Source organism: Brachionichthys hirsutus, chromosome 3 (genome assembly GCF_040956055.1).
Source record: "Brachionichthys hirsutus isolate HB-005 chromosome 3, CSIRO-AGI_Bhir_v1, whole genome shotgun sequence".
Lineage (NCBI taxonomy): Eukaryota > Metazoa > Chordata > Actinopteri > Lophiiformes > Brachionichthyidae > Brachionichthys > Brachionichthys hirsutus.
Window position 1 is genome coordinate 14,796,912 of NC_090899.1, and position 15,875 is coordinate 14,812,786.

Below are 15,875 nucleotides of genomic sequence, written 5' to 3' on the forward strand. Positions count from 1 at the left end.
TTAAATAAACATCGGAATGAGTTCCTTATTTAAAGAACTCCAATTGACCCTGAAAACATTTCATATCATTTTTATTTGTTTTCTGATATGCATTTACACGCACGTAGTAAACACACACACACACACACACACACGATGCACAAATTATATCCGGCACGCGTGTTCAAATTAGGGTCAGGAACAGAACCGGGGAAGAAGAACAACGCTGGTTGATCTGGCGTGGGCTGAAGCATGCCCCCCCCCCCGTGGAGGTTCACCTGAGCCTTGGTTAAAGCTTTCCTCTGAGCAGCAAAGACACAGGTGTGAAGCAAACGCTGAAACAAAGTGACGAATACACAATCTGACTCCAGGCCTGCTGAGCAGCACCGATTGGCCACGAACTAAAACAACTGGGGGGGGGGGGGGGGTTACAGAACCATGTCACTGGAGTACATGTAACAGAGCAGCGCCTCGAGCCCTTCTCTGCGTGTTTATTGGCTCCCATTCATCTCCGTTGGTGTAAAAGGGATTCGCCACTCTGTCGTCCAGGCAACAGGCCGAAGGTACAACATTTAAACCTGAGAGACGTCTTTGGTAGGAAAAGTCTTCATTCACCAAGTCGACCACAGCGTGCGTGCGAACGGACGGCGTCGCTCCACACAAACAGATCAAACGCGTCCTGAAGGCACCGCGAGTTAAAGAAACAGAACGAAGCTCGACTCGCCGAGGCAAAACCGTCGGCCCGAAGAAATCACCTTCCAACAGACGGAACGCTTTCTTGATAATTGATCGTTCAAGTTTCACAGAGTTGAACAACCCAGCGGTATCTTTACAACCATGGCCTTCCAGAGACCGTTCTCAAATCTATCCGCAACACAAGCCCCGCCTCCTCCACCGCCAGCCCTGGGCTTCACTAAAACACACGGCAAGCGCTTCAGCAGGTCTGAGCTCGGTGGTTACCGAGCTGCTCAAAGGCGCCGTGTCTCACAGCGGCCCGCACATTTGAGGGGGGGGGGGGGGGGGTCACACTGCCTGGTCCCTGTTCCAGTTCACTCCTGCACGGCGTTGCATCCGCACAGCGGGCCCCCGAAACCAAACAGTCAAACCGTTGACAGTGTGGACGAAGACAGAATGAGAGTCAGCAGTCTGGGGGGGGGGGGGGGGGGAGAGATGGAGACACACAAGCATTCACAACCTCAGTATGGCACGCAGTTGCAGTTTGGAAACCTGTTAATGCATCCGTCACTCCCATTGACCATCAGTGGACACAGAGCCCCCCCCCCCCCATGTCCCCTTTACTGCGGGTCACATTTACGTTCTTGGGCTGCTGCTGGGCTTGTGTCTGTTGTTGTTGTTGGCTTCTCTTAGCAGCTCTCGGGTGTCGCTGTGAGAGACCAGCCCAGCAGGGCCCACCAGGTTGACATTCTCCCCCCCAGGGACGAAGCAGGGAGGGGGTGGGTGAGTGGGGGGTGGTCACAGCTCCTTGACCCGGGGACGCTGAAGCAGGGCAGGCCTCCAGGCGGTCGTTTCCCCCCTCTGGTAAAGGGTCCTCCCCCCCCCCGGAGCCGTGGCTGCACGACGTCTTCATGCTTTCCAGGTCGGAGTAACTGAAGTCGGAGTCGGCCACTGACGGCAGGCTGCCGCTCAGCGAGGGGGGGTCGACCTCTGAGGAGTCGGTGCCGTGCCGAGCGTCCCTGTCCTCCCGCGTCTCGCTGATCCTCCGTTTCCCCCCCGAGCTGGAGGAGGATGAGCCAGATGCCCCTGTGGCCCGATTAGTGGAAGCTCCCCTGCCCTCTGAGGAGGGGCAACCGTCGGAGGGGCAGGTCCAGCCGCACCGACCACCGTCTGAGGAGGGGCAGGTCCAGCCGCACCGACCACCGTCTGAGGAGGGGCAGGTCCGGCCGCACCGGCCACCGTCTCCGCCGCTGCTGCCGCTGTGGCGCCGCAGTCTGACGGGTTTGGACTCGATGTCGGCGTGAGCCTCCAAACTATTCCCATCTCTGGAGCAAAACAAAGGACATTAGGAGACGCTTCAAACAAACCTTTCGACAGGAAGCCCGGGATGGTAACAGCTCCTCTTTCACACGTGCTACATGCTAACCTGTCAAGGGGCGTGCAGGCGTTCAGAATGGATCCAGCCATCGCCTTGGTGCTGGCGCCGTCGCTGATGCTACCCAGGCTCACTGTGCCGGAGCCGGACTCCCCACTCAGGCTGCAGCGCTCCTTCTGCACATCGGCCTGCACTTCCAGCCTGACAGCGCGCGAGGGAAGACGCTTCAGAGAAGCAAGGAAGCGCCTCACAATCCACGGCCGGCTGCGAACGCCGCGTCGGTACCTGTTTGAGTAACGGACCCCGGCGCTGCCGGAGAGGCTGCCGGTGATGCTGGCTCCAGCCATGGCCGTGGTGGAAGCCGTTTCACTCAGGTTGTCCCTAATGGCCCCCAGGCGGTCCACGTGGCTCCCGCCGGCACTCAGGCTGCCTTCGCCTATGCTGGGCTCGCTCCTGGCGTCTGCTGCTGATGTAGCGTCTGCATAGGAGACGCCACCAGCACAGTAAATATACAGCCGTGGATAAAGACACAATCGAGCAGGAACACTAGGGGGCACCGACCCGTGGGAGCGGCGCCGCTGCCGACGTTCACGTCATTCTCGTCGTCAAACTCGATGCGAACTCCTTTTCCATTCCCAGCGGAGACGCCACAACCGCCACTGCGGCACAGCGAGATGGGCACCACGCCGTAGACGTAGGCCAGCATGATGGGAACACCGACGCCTGAGAGACCGAGCAGCAAGGGACATGTTGGAAATAAATCTCCAGAGGCGCTCACTGATCATCATCATCATCATGATGATGCTACGGACAAATAAAATCAAAATGTTACTTACCGTATTTTCCGCACTATAAGGCGCACCTAAAAGCCTCCAACTTTCTCAAAACTTGACCCTGCGCCTTATAGTGAGGTGTGCCTCTTATATGGTTAATACGGTAATGGCAGCCACCATAGTCTTGTGTGTTGGGAACCGGAGCTCAGTGTGTCTGTGTCCGTCTGAGGTGTGCGCCCCTCCCCCGAGAATGAGTGAGTGAGTGAGAGAGCGAAGCATGCAGGCGACAGAGAGAGGGAGGATAGATAGAGTTACAGGAAAGTGAAACTTAAGTCTGGAAGGACCGGAGCTAACAGCTGAGCAACCAGCCGGCTGGCTAGGTACGTGGATCGGTGAGCAAGGCAGAGAAATCTACAAGATGTTGACCTGGGCCGACGGTGAAAAGGAGGATCCTTCTAAGGACAAGTTTGCAAGCGAACTGCGTGGGAACTGAATTATCTGACTGTTTTGCTGACATTCCCTTTAACGCAGCGCCACTTAGTGGATGCATAACACAACCCAGCCACTACAGTAGTTTCTATTCCATGCGCCTTATATGTGGACAAAGTCCTAAAATAGTCACTAATTGAAGGTGCGCCTTATAGTGTGAAAAATACGGTAATATGAACACAAACTTTAAACAAAAGCAGCTTCAAGCTGGTAAAGTCAAACAAGGATGTGTGAACGAAGAGGGGGGGGGGGGGCACTGACCGACAGTGACTGCAGCCACCACTGGAGACACGATGACAGAGAGAGTCACTCCCCCAGTGATCAGCAGGTTCCTCTTGTGCTTGGAGATATCTTTGCCTTCGTAGCGGTTATGAATCTGATTGACAAAAGGAATGATGTGAATCCCAGAGGGAACGGATGAGTGTTAGGACACAGGGTGTCGGGGAATTACCCCGTCAATGAGTCCCCCTCATGTTCCAACAAAAAGCCTTTTGATGTGGATAAGATTTAAGACCGTAGACCCCAAAAAACAAGAAAGTGTCGCTTTAAAAGTGACTTACCTGTTGTTTTGTAATACTAGCCACCATATGTTATTTTTAGCTTTATTGATGCATGATAAACCCCCCCCCCCCCCCCCCCCCCTCGAACTGCCACCTTATTATGGTGGGGGAGTTTGAGTGCCCGAATGATCCCAGCTTGTCGGGGACTTTCATGCTCCTGTTAGGGTCTCCCATGGCAAACAGGTCCTGGGTGATGGGCCAGAAATCCCCTATGCTGTGCCGCCGCCCTCTATGGCCCAGCCGGGGGCCCAGCCGGGGGCCCAGCCCGGAGCCAGGCCCAGGGTCGCGCCTGGTGGCTGGGCCTCTGCCCTCGGGGCCTGGACGTGTGCCCGACCTCCAGCATACTCACCACCCACCGAGGGAACCATAAGGGACGGGTTCATTGTGGATTGGGTGGCAGTCGACAGCAGGGGGCTCGATGACCCGATCCCGGTGTCTTCAGACTAAGACTGAAGACACCGTGTGTTTAGTGTAGCGCTGCAAAGATTCATCGATTAATTTGAGTAATTCGATTAGAAAAAAGTTTCAAATTCAATTTTGTTGCCTCGAGGATTCGTTCAATAAACAGAAAGTATCCAAAGTTTGGATACTACACAGTTTGGATACTACATCACAACAGTACTACATCAATGTCGCAGCACTTAAACAGGAATATTCTTAAAAATGCACTTAAGGATTAAGAAGTGAACGTCCTGTTTTGGGCTGAGCCTGTTTGCCTTTGTTTTCTGCAAAAGGCAGTAAGTAGTACGGCACATTAATGTCAATGGTTGTTTGATCATTCATTTCCATACTTGATACAGAAAGTATTCTTGTATAATTAGATTGAATCTATATATTTATTTTAGGTCGTTTATTTTACTTTTATTTGCACTAAATGCTCTTGTGAAATTAAAGTGCAAAATATTTTTTATTGCAAGCATTAACATTTGTTTGTTTAATACCTCTTAAAATATTCTGTAACACTTTAATGTATCTTTATCCAATTACTCGATTAATGGAATGAATTAATCAATAGATGATTCGCTTACTTAAATAATCGATAGCTGCAGCGCTAGTTTAGTGTACGCGAAGGACACACAAACCCATGTGCTAGTTTTACAGAACATGACACAGTTGGACTCCCTACGGTCGTGTTAGCACCATGCTAGCAACATGCTATTTCTAGCTATGCTTTGTGAGAAGTGTCTGATCAATAAATAAGACGAGCATCATGGCTGAAAGGCCCGTCTCGAGTGTGCGGTGAAACGTCAGTAGACTGTAAACGAGATCACGCGTCCGGAGCCTCACCTTCCGTCCCACGTAAACGGGGATGCCGATAATCATGGCAGGGATAGCGATGCCGGCGATGAGCGCGATTCCAACAGGAGCACCCACCAGTGTTCCCAGCTGCCAAAGGATCTTCTTCTTCCTGCTCCATGGCGTCTTTCCCCAGAAAGTACAGCCCGATGGACTGAGAGAGCGGTAGAAGAGGTCGATAGCGTAACAACTCCATGGCAGAAGACTGAGGAACAAAGTATCTCTAGATATTCTAGTTACACGACAAAGATATTCAATATATATCTAATCATCTCGACACCATCTGAACGTAACAAGTTATGGACCACAGGGTTCACCACAACAAACAGACAGGGCTGCTCCTGAACACGGGTCGCACATACGGACCTGAGGTAGTGCAGGTCTGAGATCTCCTTCATACAGAGCCAGCAGAACTCGCAGCCGCAGACAGCGCAGGTCATGTGGTTGCAGCTGCCGTCGTTCATCTTGATGATGTAGGCAGCGCATCGTGGACACGGCTTGATGTCGTCGGCTGGGAGGCAGGAAGACGGAATGCAGCTCGTGAGCAGCTGTGTGCCGGTGCCCCGTCGTGTGCGCGCTGAACACACCTGCGGCGCCGCTCTCCTGGCTGCAGCTGAGGGAGGCGGAGCGGACCGTCCTCAGGCGGAGGTTCCGGGCTCTCTGCCGCCGGGCTGCGTCACAAGTCTGGTTGGGATGCCACAGCTGCTTACAGTGGTAGCAGAACTCGGTGCCGCAGCCGTCCCTGCCGCATTTGATCTTAGGACAGCTGGCACAGCCGAAGGCGATCACCGCATACCTGGAGGAAAGACAGGAAGAGGTCACGGCAAACGAAGGATTAAATACGGCGTGTCAGCAATAGTCAGTGAAGGAGGACAGAAAGTGTGCTGCATGAAGTTCAACAGAATCGTGTTGCCTGAAATGGAGAACTGCCGTCGTGTCGTTTCAGGGAGCGGCAGCCACAATGTTTGTCTGCAATCAAGTCACTTAAAAATATCCAGTTGGGGAAAATGAGTGTTTCCACGAAGGCATTGCCGACGAGCGCTCATTTATCGCTCTGCACTGCAACCGCCCACCTTTACAGCAATGCTCTCTCTGTCGGCATGGCGACGCAGCTAACACAAAGGCATCGCCGACGAGCGCTCATTTATCGTTCTGCACTGCAACCGCCCTTGACGTCTTTTTAAGCCCTTCCCCTTCCTGCGATGCAACCAAGATGCTGGTCACCATTCTACTTTGAACTTTTGCTTTTACCTTTACAGCAATGCTCTCTCTGTCGGCATGGCGACGCAGCTAACACAAAGGCAGCGCCCACAGCAACCAAATCCAGATTCCTCCCTCCAATTCTCATCTCTGGCTTCTTCCTCATGTCTCTGCTGACGCAATAAACCACAATAAAACAGCGCGGCTTCTTCACCGAGGAAACACATCCAATAATATCCTAGTAAGACGAGAGCAACACACCCACATGTAAAGGTGTCCTGTCAGACCAGCAGAGAGAGAACGGGGTCTGTGCACACTCCTCCATAGGAAGCCATGCCGCTCGCCGCCCTGCTTCCAGAACTCCCCTCAAACATTCCCGTATCCTCTTCCTCACCGCTTGAAAAACTGTTTTGGTGTCTGCTGCCGGATTCAAGAAGTGACTGTAGCAAACCACTTTTCATTTAAGCATCCAACCTTCCATAATTACATTTGTTCATGTGACACGATTACAAAACATCTCACCAAGCTGCAGCGCTATTAACGGAGAGACCGGCTCACCCTGATTTAGTCCCGATGGATCACAGTTACCGGAAGACTTTGAGAGCGACTCATCCGACTGGTTGTTCACTAAAATCTTCTTTCACAGAGAGAAGCCATCCTCCTCAGCCTGCTACAGGCGACCATCCACAAACGCACCTCATCCAGAGGAGTGCTGCTTCAATCCTGAAACTCATTAGTGAGAAACGAGGACGAGGACGAGGACGAGGTCGAGACGGGAGCATCGCATCGTAATGAGGAACGAACCGGACTGTTCCCAAAGGTTCGCAGTGTCCAGACCGTCTGGTTAACATTGTGTGATTTAGCTTCCTCAAGCTAAGGAGGCGCGATGCTTCACACCCGGCGAGCAGCACGTTACATGCTGTCCTCTGATCGGAGGAGGAGGAGCCTCCTGAGCTCAGTGTCTAAGCTAAAAACTGATTTTTAAAGGTCCTACTTGTGGCTTCTGTAAATAATTATTGGACTAAATGTTATATGCAGATCCTGTCCCGCTGGCTCACTCCACTGTTTACTGAAAGAAGAGTAAAACACGCCACGGCAAGACTAGAAATGAACACGAGACCATAGGAAACCTATAGCGGAACAGATTATCTCCATATAAATGCTGTACTTTATGTACTCAAAATTAATTCAGTCTATGTATTTACGTAGTCGATTTGTTTTAATTTGTTTGTTTTAACACATAGATTATAAGAGACGAAACAACAAGTACCCTATTTTTATTGTTGTCTTCTTCGCCCCCGCCTCAAGGCTTACGCCGTCTAACAGGATTAAAGATGGCTGCCACTGAATATTGAGATTCACTCCTTACCCACAGTCCGGGGCGGGGCACCATCGGCAGTCCGGGTCAGCCACGAGCCACCTCCTCAGCATGAACTCCCCGTACTTGCCCATGAGCGCCGTGTCGCCGAGGATCACCCGGATGTCGTGCGGGTTGAAGCGCTCGGCGCATTCGGGGCAGCTGATGTTGACGCGCGACTCTGAGATCTCGATGCGCAGGTACTGGCGCAGGCAGTCCACGCAGGAGCGGTGGAGGCAGGTCATGATGTCAGGGAAGCTCTCCCGTGAGTGTTGCAGAAGGCACAGCGGGCACTCCAGTAGCTCAACCCCCGCACCTCCCTCCATCTTGGAGGAGGGCCACATGGAGGAAGAAGGGCCCGAGGCAGATGAGGTCGAGTCCCCGGCTCCGGTCCCAGCCGCCATGAGGAAGGCAGAGTCCTTGTCAGAATACATTTCAGAGTGGATGTTCTCGATGCTGGCAATGTCATCTCCATCTCCATCTCCGAGCCCGGGTCCGGGTCCGGGTCCAGGAGGGCGGGGCTCTCGGGGCCTCTGCCGGCCTGATTTGGGCTCTCTGCCTCGCCGTCTGAAAAGAGAGGCAAGGGAGAGGCGCCTCTTCTTGGGGGCCTTCTTCAGGGAAGGCAGAGAGATGGAGGACGCAGTGGACTGCAGGTCCCGATCAGAGCCCACCCCCCCACCACCCAACTGCTGGTGCTTCTGCAGGCTCATTTCTCCGGGGGGAGGGGAGGGGGTCGCAAGTGGGGCGCCAGGGCTGGGTAACCTGACTCTCACATGCGCTGGGAAATCTGGGAGTGGTGGCCCCGGGTGGGGGGGCTGGGCTCCAGAGGGCCCGCCTGTGTTTAAGACATGGTGGCTTCTCCTTATCAACCTCGTGGTCACATCTAACAGCCGGATTTTGGCGATGGGGTGGGGGGGTCACCTTCTGTAAGACCGATGCAACAGAACCTGGAGAACAAAAGCGGACATTGTAAAAAAAAAAAAAAAAAGAGCAGCAGAATAGAAGATTAACGCAGCTATGGAGACTTCAGTCAGTTACGTGGACTCGGGTTTCCCTTCTACCCAAACAAAGAGGTTTTAAAGCTTTATTTTCTTTCTATTGGGTACAGATTCTAATCAATTAAAGTGATCCCTGACGGTTTTGACAAATACGTAAATACATAGACAAAAATAGATATAAAGAGGGTCTTATATTTACGTCGCAAGGCATTCTGGGTGTGGCGTGAGACAGCTGCAGCACCCAGCTCACTGCTATTGATTAGCATGGCAGTGATCTGTTAGCAGCGATCAGCTCACTGCTATTGATTAGCATGATCTGTTAGCAGCAATCAGCTCCTCCGTTCAGCCTTTAGTCTGAACCACAGCGTCAGCAAAGACGTGAGGAAGATGAAGATTAAATCGACGGGAGAACTCTAGATTTGGTCGTTCTGTTATCCGTGGCGTCTGTGTCGCCATGCCGACAGAGAGCGAGCGTCTGCTGTAAAGAGCTCCGCCTCTCCCCTGAGACGGACTCCAGCGACTTCCTGATAAACGAATACAATTCACAACTCTTCAATCGCTTATCATTTAGTCGTGCAGAACGATCAAACACAACACTGGACCGTCCGCTGTGTGTGCCGGAGACGCTGCCGAGCTTCCAACAATCCTCCACCAGAGATTCACTGATCTCATTCTGTCCAATCGGTTCTGAAAGGTTTCACACAGACCACACCTTCATAGATCCATATGCACAAGCAGGCCAAGCAGGCTTTCCCAGTGTCGTGTGAACGGGCCTCAGACACACAGTCAGTAATTCAACCCGTGTTCGTCACGTTTAGAGTCAGGAGTTCAACACCACAAACAGGAAACGTCGGCGCGGAGGTCAGGCCCGGGATGGCTTTAGAGTCTCCTGCACAGATGGAAGGACGCACGAGAACCAGGAATGACCAACATCCACAAGAATAAACGTTTTGCCCTCCACTTATTCCACCCGTTTCTTCCAGGGTGTGGTCACGCAGTCAAACACAAACTAGCTGCACCACAAACAGGTGGATGCATTGAGCCGAGTGAAGGCTAAACAGCCGTTATCTTTCACTCAACCACCATTCTCATTGACGTGTGACACATGGTACCCAAGCACTGCATCTCAATGAGCCACGGAGTGTCTACTGGCACGCATCGCCGCTCAACAGGGCGCACGGTGCGATGCCCAGTCGGACCGGTCCAGCCGCCTCATCTGAAGGCCCCGACTCCGCCCCCCTAACAAAACGAAACACCGTCGTCAGCTAACTGGCTGCAGGCTGTGGTCAGCAGGAACGGCCTTTCTCTCCGAGTACGCCGATTTAAGTACATAAACACAATCCAAAGCTGGCTAGCTGGGGGGGGGGGGGGGGGGGCTGGAACTAAATGCTCAGCTCTGCAAAAACAGAGATCAAGGGAAGAGACCTCTGTCATCAAAACGGCCCTAAAAATACACCTTTCAGGGGGACAGAAATGGAGATAGTCATCACGACTCTCTCCGGATTAACCCCCCCCCACCCCCTTTTTTTGTCCACCTACGTTGCACATATTAAGTGTCTTTGTAATTTATTATAATGTATTGTAATTTATGTAATTGATTGCCATTCGTTGTCATTCTGCATCAGTGGTGTAATTTATTTTTGATTTACTGTAAGTTTGCATCGGTAGTGTACAATCATTTTATTTTTCTAATGTTACGTTGCACCAATTGAGTAATTTAATATTGGTTTTATTTTTATATGTATTGTTAAATTTGTATTGTTAATTGTGGATGATTTATGTACGAAGGACTTTCAACGGAAACAAGACCGCAAGGGCTTTTTAGAAACGCTCCTCTTAGACAGGATGTTTGACTGTACTTGTACTGTAATACATGCTACTGTGTGACTGTACTTGTACTGTAATACAAGCTACTGTGTGACTACTTGTACTGTAACATTCTATCTAATAAATATATTCATCATCAAACAGTAAACTGTAAAAACAGGAGACATAAAGAATTTAAAGTAAAGCTAATGACAGGGGATGCTGCTGTGCACACTGAAAAGCAAGGAAAGGAACACTGTTTAAATTTGAGCACATGGCATTAAGACTGCTAAGCACAACACGAAACTACCGTGTCGTTTTCACACTGGCCCAAGAGGACTCGGTTCGATTGGGGAGCTGAAAGACCCAACATGGTTGCATTTATAATTTGTTGAAAGGTCTGCTTTCACACTGTGGTTTCTAACGTGAAGCGAACTTTCTGAGCAGCAGCATGTGGTTGAAAGAGGCGCTCGTCGATTGGACAAGGCAGGAGGGGAAATCCTGCGTTTGATCAAAATCTGTCAAATAGCAGCAAAAAAAACTCATGAATGAGATTTCACTCTGATATTACAGGCCAGAAAATGATGGGAGATCTTCGTCACTGTACTTAATTACTTGAACACTTCTGTGTTCGGTGTACTATCAATAGGAAATGAGTACCACAATAATTTTAGTTTGTCACTTTACAACATCCTTAAATTTTCACTTAACCACCAAAGAATTTCTAGATGTTGGTCTGACTGATCAAGTGACTGTAATGCTTTATGAGTTATCGAAGAGGCACTTCATAATCAATGTCAGCACCGTAATGTCTTAACCAGACCACCAAGCATCGCGTTATGCAGCGGTGTTTACCAAAAAGAGGAAAGAAGAACACGTCAAACGGACACGCACAGGGGGCACGGGTCCTGCTGGGTTACTGACCTTTCTTGGAAGAACACACATGAAGGCCTGGACGAGACTTTGCTACGTGTTGGGAGGCCTCTGGCACAATCAGACTAGTCGTTAATTACAGAGATGGTGTAACATCACTGCAACAGACACGTTTCACGATGCAGCCTTTGTTTGCTTACAATGAAAACACCAACAGTGACACACAACGTGACACACAACGTGACACACAACGTGACACGCAACGTGACACACAACGTGACACACAACGTGTGCTGGGCCAGCACTCCACTAGCGACTAGCCAAAGAGGCACGATGTGTGATACAGCAGCGCCGCTCTGAAGTGTGATCTTCCCTGTTATAAGACACTCGCTTTGTATCATTTTCTTCTTCTCAGGTAGTTGCTAAATGCTTTTAGCTGCTTTTCAAGATTTCACCTTTGGGTTAGCACATAATTAAATAAAAGTCTAAATGTCCCACCCAGCTATCATAATGACCATCTACTGATTTGGTTGGTCCTGCCACAACTCCAGCCACACAGGGAGAACAGCAATGCCCCATTCCACCTTTGTTTTGGCTACACAAAATCGTGAGGAGTGATAAAGATAAACGTGCTCCGTAAAAAGAGGCTCGTCATCGCTCCGAGATGCTGACGCACAACTGCCATGAACAAGTTACCGATGAGGAGTTCTAATACTTAATCTGAAGGGCTCAGCATTAAATAATGGTGACAGTTGTAAACCTATTCTGTCCTTCCAACAAGATTCATTTGTATTAAAATCAATTGTAGTCTTCAATTATGAGGAATTGTTCCTCCACTTGTTAGGTCCTTGTAATGACAGCATATAAGCAATGTGTAGGAGAGGGACTCAGAACGCCTGCTTCACATTCTACAATGCAAACAATAACCAGCAGCAATACCAAAGAGCGCCGGGAGAAAGAATCGATACTTCACTGCCCCCATGGGGAGATTTAACTTCAACTATACCCCTCAACTCATCATAAAACTCCTCCACAGTGGACATAAGAGAACAGATGCAATCAAGTAATAGTTTAATAGTTAAAAAGCAATCAATGAATAATAATCGACTCCGTCTCACGGACCTGAAATGAACAGCGCCGAATGAGAATACGTGATTTGGGAATGGTCAAAGAATATTATTCTTACCTGAGTAAGTGCACACCATTCAAGATAAGGCGTATAGTATCGTAATTCAAAGTATTAAAGTTGTAATCAAAGGCAAACTACACAATAGAGGAGTACTGCAATTTATGAAAAACACAATCTTTACCGATCCGTCGGTTTTTATAAACATGAGGAGAAGCATGGAGCACCCAGGTTTCCTCTCCCACTGACAGAGATCCCTGCTTCACTGCATCGCTGAGAGATCACACATCCTACTGGAGATAAGAACCTTTATCTCGCCATCGCGCACTCAGAGGGAACAACGTGCTGCGTGTAGGTTAAGACCTTAAAGGCAACTCCAAATCCCAAAGAGGCCACAGGCTGAATGAAGCATGGAAGTCATGCAATTATAAGCATGTGTTTTTTAAGAAAATAAAAGGAATTGTGACGTCACTCGACCTCCTTATAATATATGGCTGTCTTGTTTAATGCCCGTTTACGTCACCTCCAAACTTACCTCCATCTGGCCCACGTTTACGGCAATAAAAGATAACATGACTTTAAAAAGCATAACTGTGAGACGCAACAATAAGCGGCTACCGTGAACGACCAGAACCGAGGGTTAGCAAGCGGCTAACGCGGTCGCTAGCTAGCAACGATGAAAGCCTACCGTCTGTTGCTGGAGAAACTTCTTCTGCAGACAATCACGAACACGAAAGGAATCTTTCCAGAGAGGATTCCCGTCGGCTGATCGGTGCCGATAATCACTCCGCTTGTTTTCCGCCGCCTTCGGTGCCACCGATCCGTCCCGCTTCGGTCCTGCTTCGGTCCCCACAGAGCTCGCTGTGTTCTGCACTGTGTTCTCGTTCAAGCGACGATTTGAAATTCGTATCGCGAGAATTTGACCAAAGTTTCATATGACCTTTGACCTTTGTTTATTCTACTTTAAAAAAAACTTTATTAACATAAATCACAGTACAAACTCACTGCGTCTGATGATGATGAATATATTTACTAGATAGAATGTTAGCGTACAAGTACAGTCACACAGTAGCATGTATTACAGTACAAGTACAGTCAAACAGGAGAATGTATTACAGTACAAGTACAGTCAAACAGTAGCATGTATTACAGTACAAGTACAGTCACACAGTAGCATGTATTACAGTACAAGTACAGTCAAACAGTAGCATGTATTACAGTACAAGTACAGTCAAACATCCTGTCTAAGAGGAGCATTTCAAAAAAGCCTTTGCGGTCTTGTTTCCGCTGAAAGTCCCTAGTACATATATCATCGACATTTAACAGTACAATTTTCGCAATACAAATAAAAATAAAAATAAAAACAAAAACAATATTAAATTACTCAATTTATGCAAAATAACATTAGAAAAAGAAAAAAAAAAAAAACATTTACACCACAGAGGCAAACTTACAATAAATCACACCACAGATGTAAAATGACAATGAATGACAATAAATTACATAAATTGAAGTAAACACAGGGTTCACCCTTCGACATGACACAAAACATTCACTGTTCAAAGTAGAAGGAAATCTAACAGTATAAAATCACTAAAACAATTGTTTCTCCGACTTAAACGAGGAAAGCTGTTACATAATCTTTCTTTAAGGTATAACGAGTCAATAATTTAAATATGAATAGGCTAGTTCTCCGGGCCTTAAGCCAGTGACGCCTGATATCATCCACTGCCAGTCACGTTAACACGACCACCGACGTCCACAAAACACGTATTTCTTCTTTTTTTAAAACCGAGCATGCCCAGTAAATAGAGCTCAGTGTGACAATGTTGATAATATATTATTGGGAAGTAAAAATGTAATCGAGTATTACAGAGAGAAAACAGCATAATAAAGAGTAAGATTTAATACATTAAAATGTACACCATCAAAACAATCATGTATCATGTACATAATGTATGTGTACATCTGGTGTCCTGCTATTGTGTAGAGACAGTGTATCCCACATTTAAATAATAATTACAATAAATTCGGGTACTGGACAAAAATACTAGTGATATGACTGCACAGAAAATCAACGTTCTCCACTTCACCCTGTCCTTTGCATCGTCCTCCCCAACACCAGCCACTCTCATGTCCTCCCTCACTACGTCCATGTCTCTTCTCCTGGGTCGTCCTCTAGCCCTGTTTCCTGGCAGTTCCATCCTCAGCATCCTTCTACCGATATAGTCCCCGTCTCTCCTCTGGACATGTCCAAACCATCAAAGTCTGGTCTCTCTGACCTTGTCTCCAAAACGTCCAACCTTCACTGTCCCCCTTATTGTCTCATTTCTAATCCTGTCCAACCTGGTCACTCCCAAGGAGAACCTCAGCATCTTCATCTCCTCCACTTCTAGCTCCGCCTCCTGTCTTTTCCTCAGAGACACTGTCTCTAAGCCGTCCATCATGGCTGTCCTCACCACTGTCTCTAAGCCGTCCATCATGTCTGTCCTCACCACTGTCTCTAAGCCGTCCATCATGGCTGTCCTCACCACTGTCTCTAAGCCGTCCATCATGGCTGTCCTCACCACTGTCTCTAAGCCGTCCATCATGACTGTCCTCACCACTGTCTCTAAGCCGTCCATCATGGCTGTCCTCACCACTGTCTCTAAGCCGTCCATCACGGCTGTCCTCACCACTGTCTTGTAGACCTGTCCCTTCGTCCTATCACAGAGCACACCTGATACTTTCCTCCCCCCGTTCCAGCCTGCCTGCACACGATTCTTCACCTCCTTTCCACATTCTCTCCATCACTCTGCTCTGTTGACCCGAGGTACCTGAAGTCCTCTCCCTTCTTTACGTCTATTCCCTGTAGCTTCACTGTCCCCCCTGGGACCTTCTCATGTACACACGTAGTTTTACTCCTGCTCACCTTCTTTCCTCTTTTCTAGAGCAGACCTCCACTTCTCTAGATTCTCCTCTACCTGCAGATCACAGTGTCATCTGCAAACATCATACTCCAAGGAGCTTCCTGTCTCACCTCATCTGTTAGTCTATCCATCAGCATGGCAAACAAAAAGGGGCTCAGAGCTGACACCTGGTGGACAGTACCAAATACCGTGCCCTGAAGGTTCCGAAGCACAATTATGATTGAATTCTTTTTTCCTTCGTTTATATTTATATGAAATACCAGAACATTATTCCAAGGCACTTTACAGGTGTTTGCAGGGAAAGACAGAACCCAACTTGTGGACCGGCTTATTTCCTCCGGCCAATCAGCACAAACTCAAGTACACCGAGTCACCGTTATAGACGGCGTGCCACGGTTCGGGTCTATGAATCTAACTGGATATTCAATTTGGCATTGCTGTTATTCTCATTTGTACTCT

At 49.0% G+C, this 15,875-nt stretch overlaps 1 protein-coding gene across 1 annotated transcript; it reads right to left on the reverse strand.

Annotated features, from left to right (window-relative positions):
• Positions 1-1,290: 1,290 nt before the first annotated feature.
• On the reverse strand, positions 1,291-8,414 carry LOC137917789 (E3 ubiquitin-protein ligase RNF19A-like). The gene is given in 11 exon segments (XM_068760523.1): positions 1,291-1,432; positions 1,434-1,824; positions 1,894-1,979; positions 2,081-2,230; positions 2,315-2,507; positions 2,591-2,752; positions 3,553-3,667; positions 5,139-5,301; positions 5,514-5,658; positions 5,735-5,943; positions 7,717-8,414. Coding segments are annotated over 11 exon segments (2,454 nt in total).
• Positions 8,415-15,875: the final 7,461 nt, after the last annotated feature.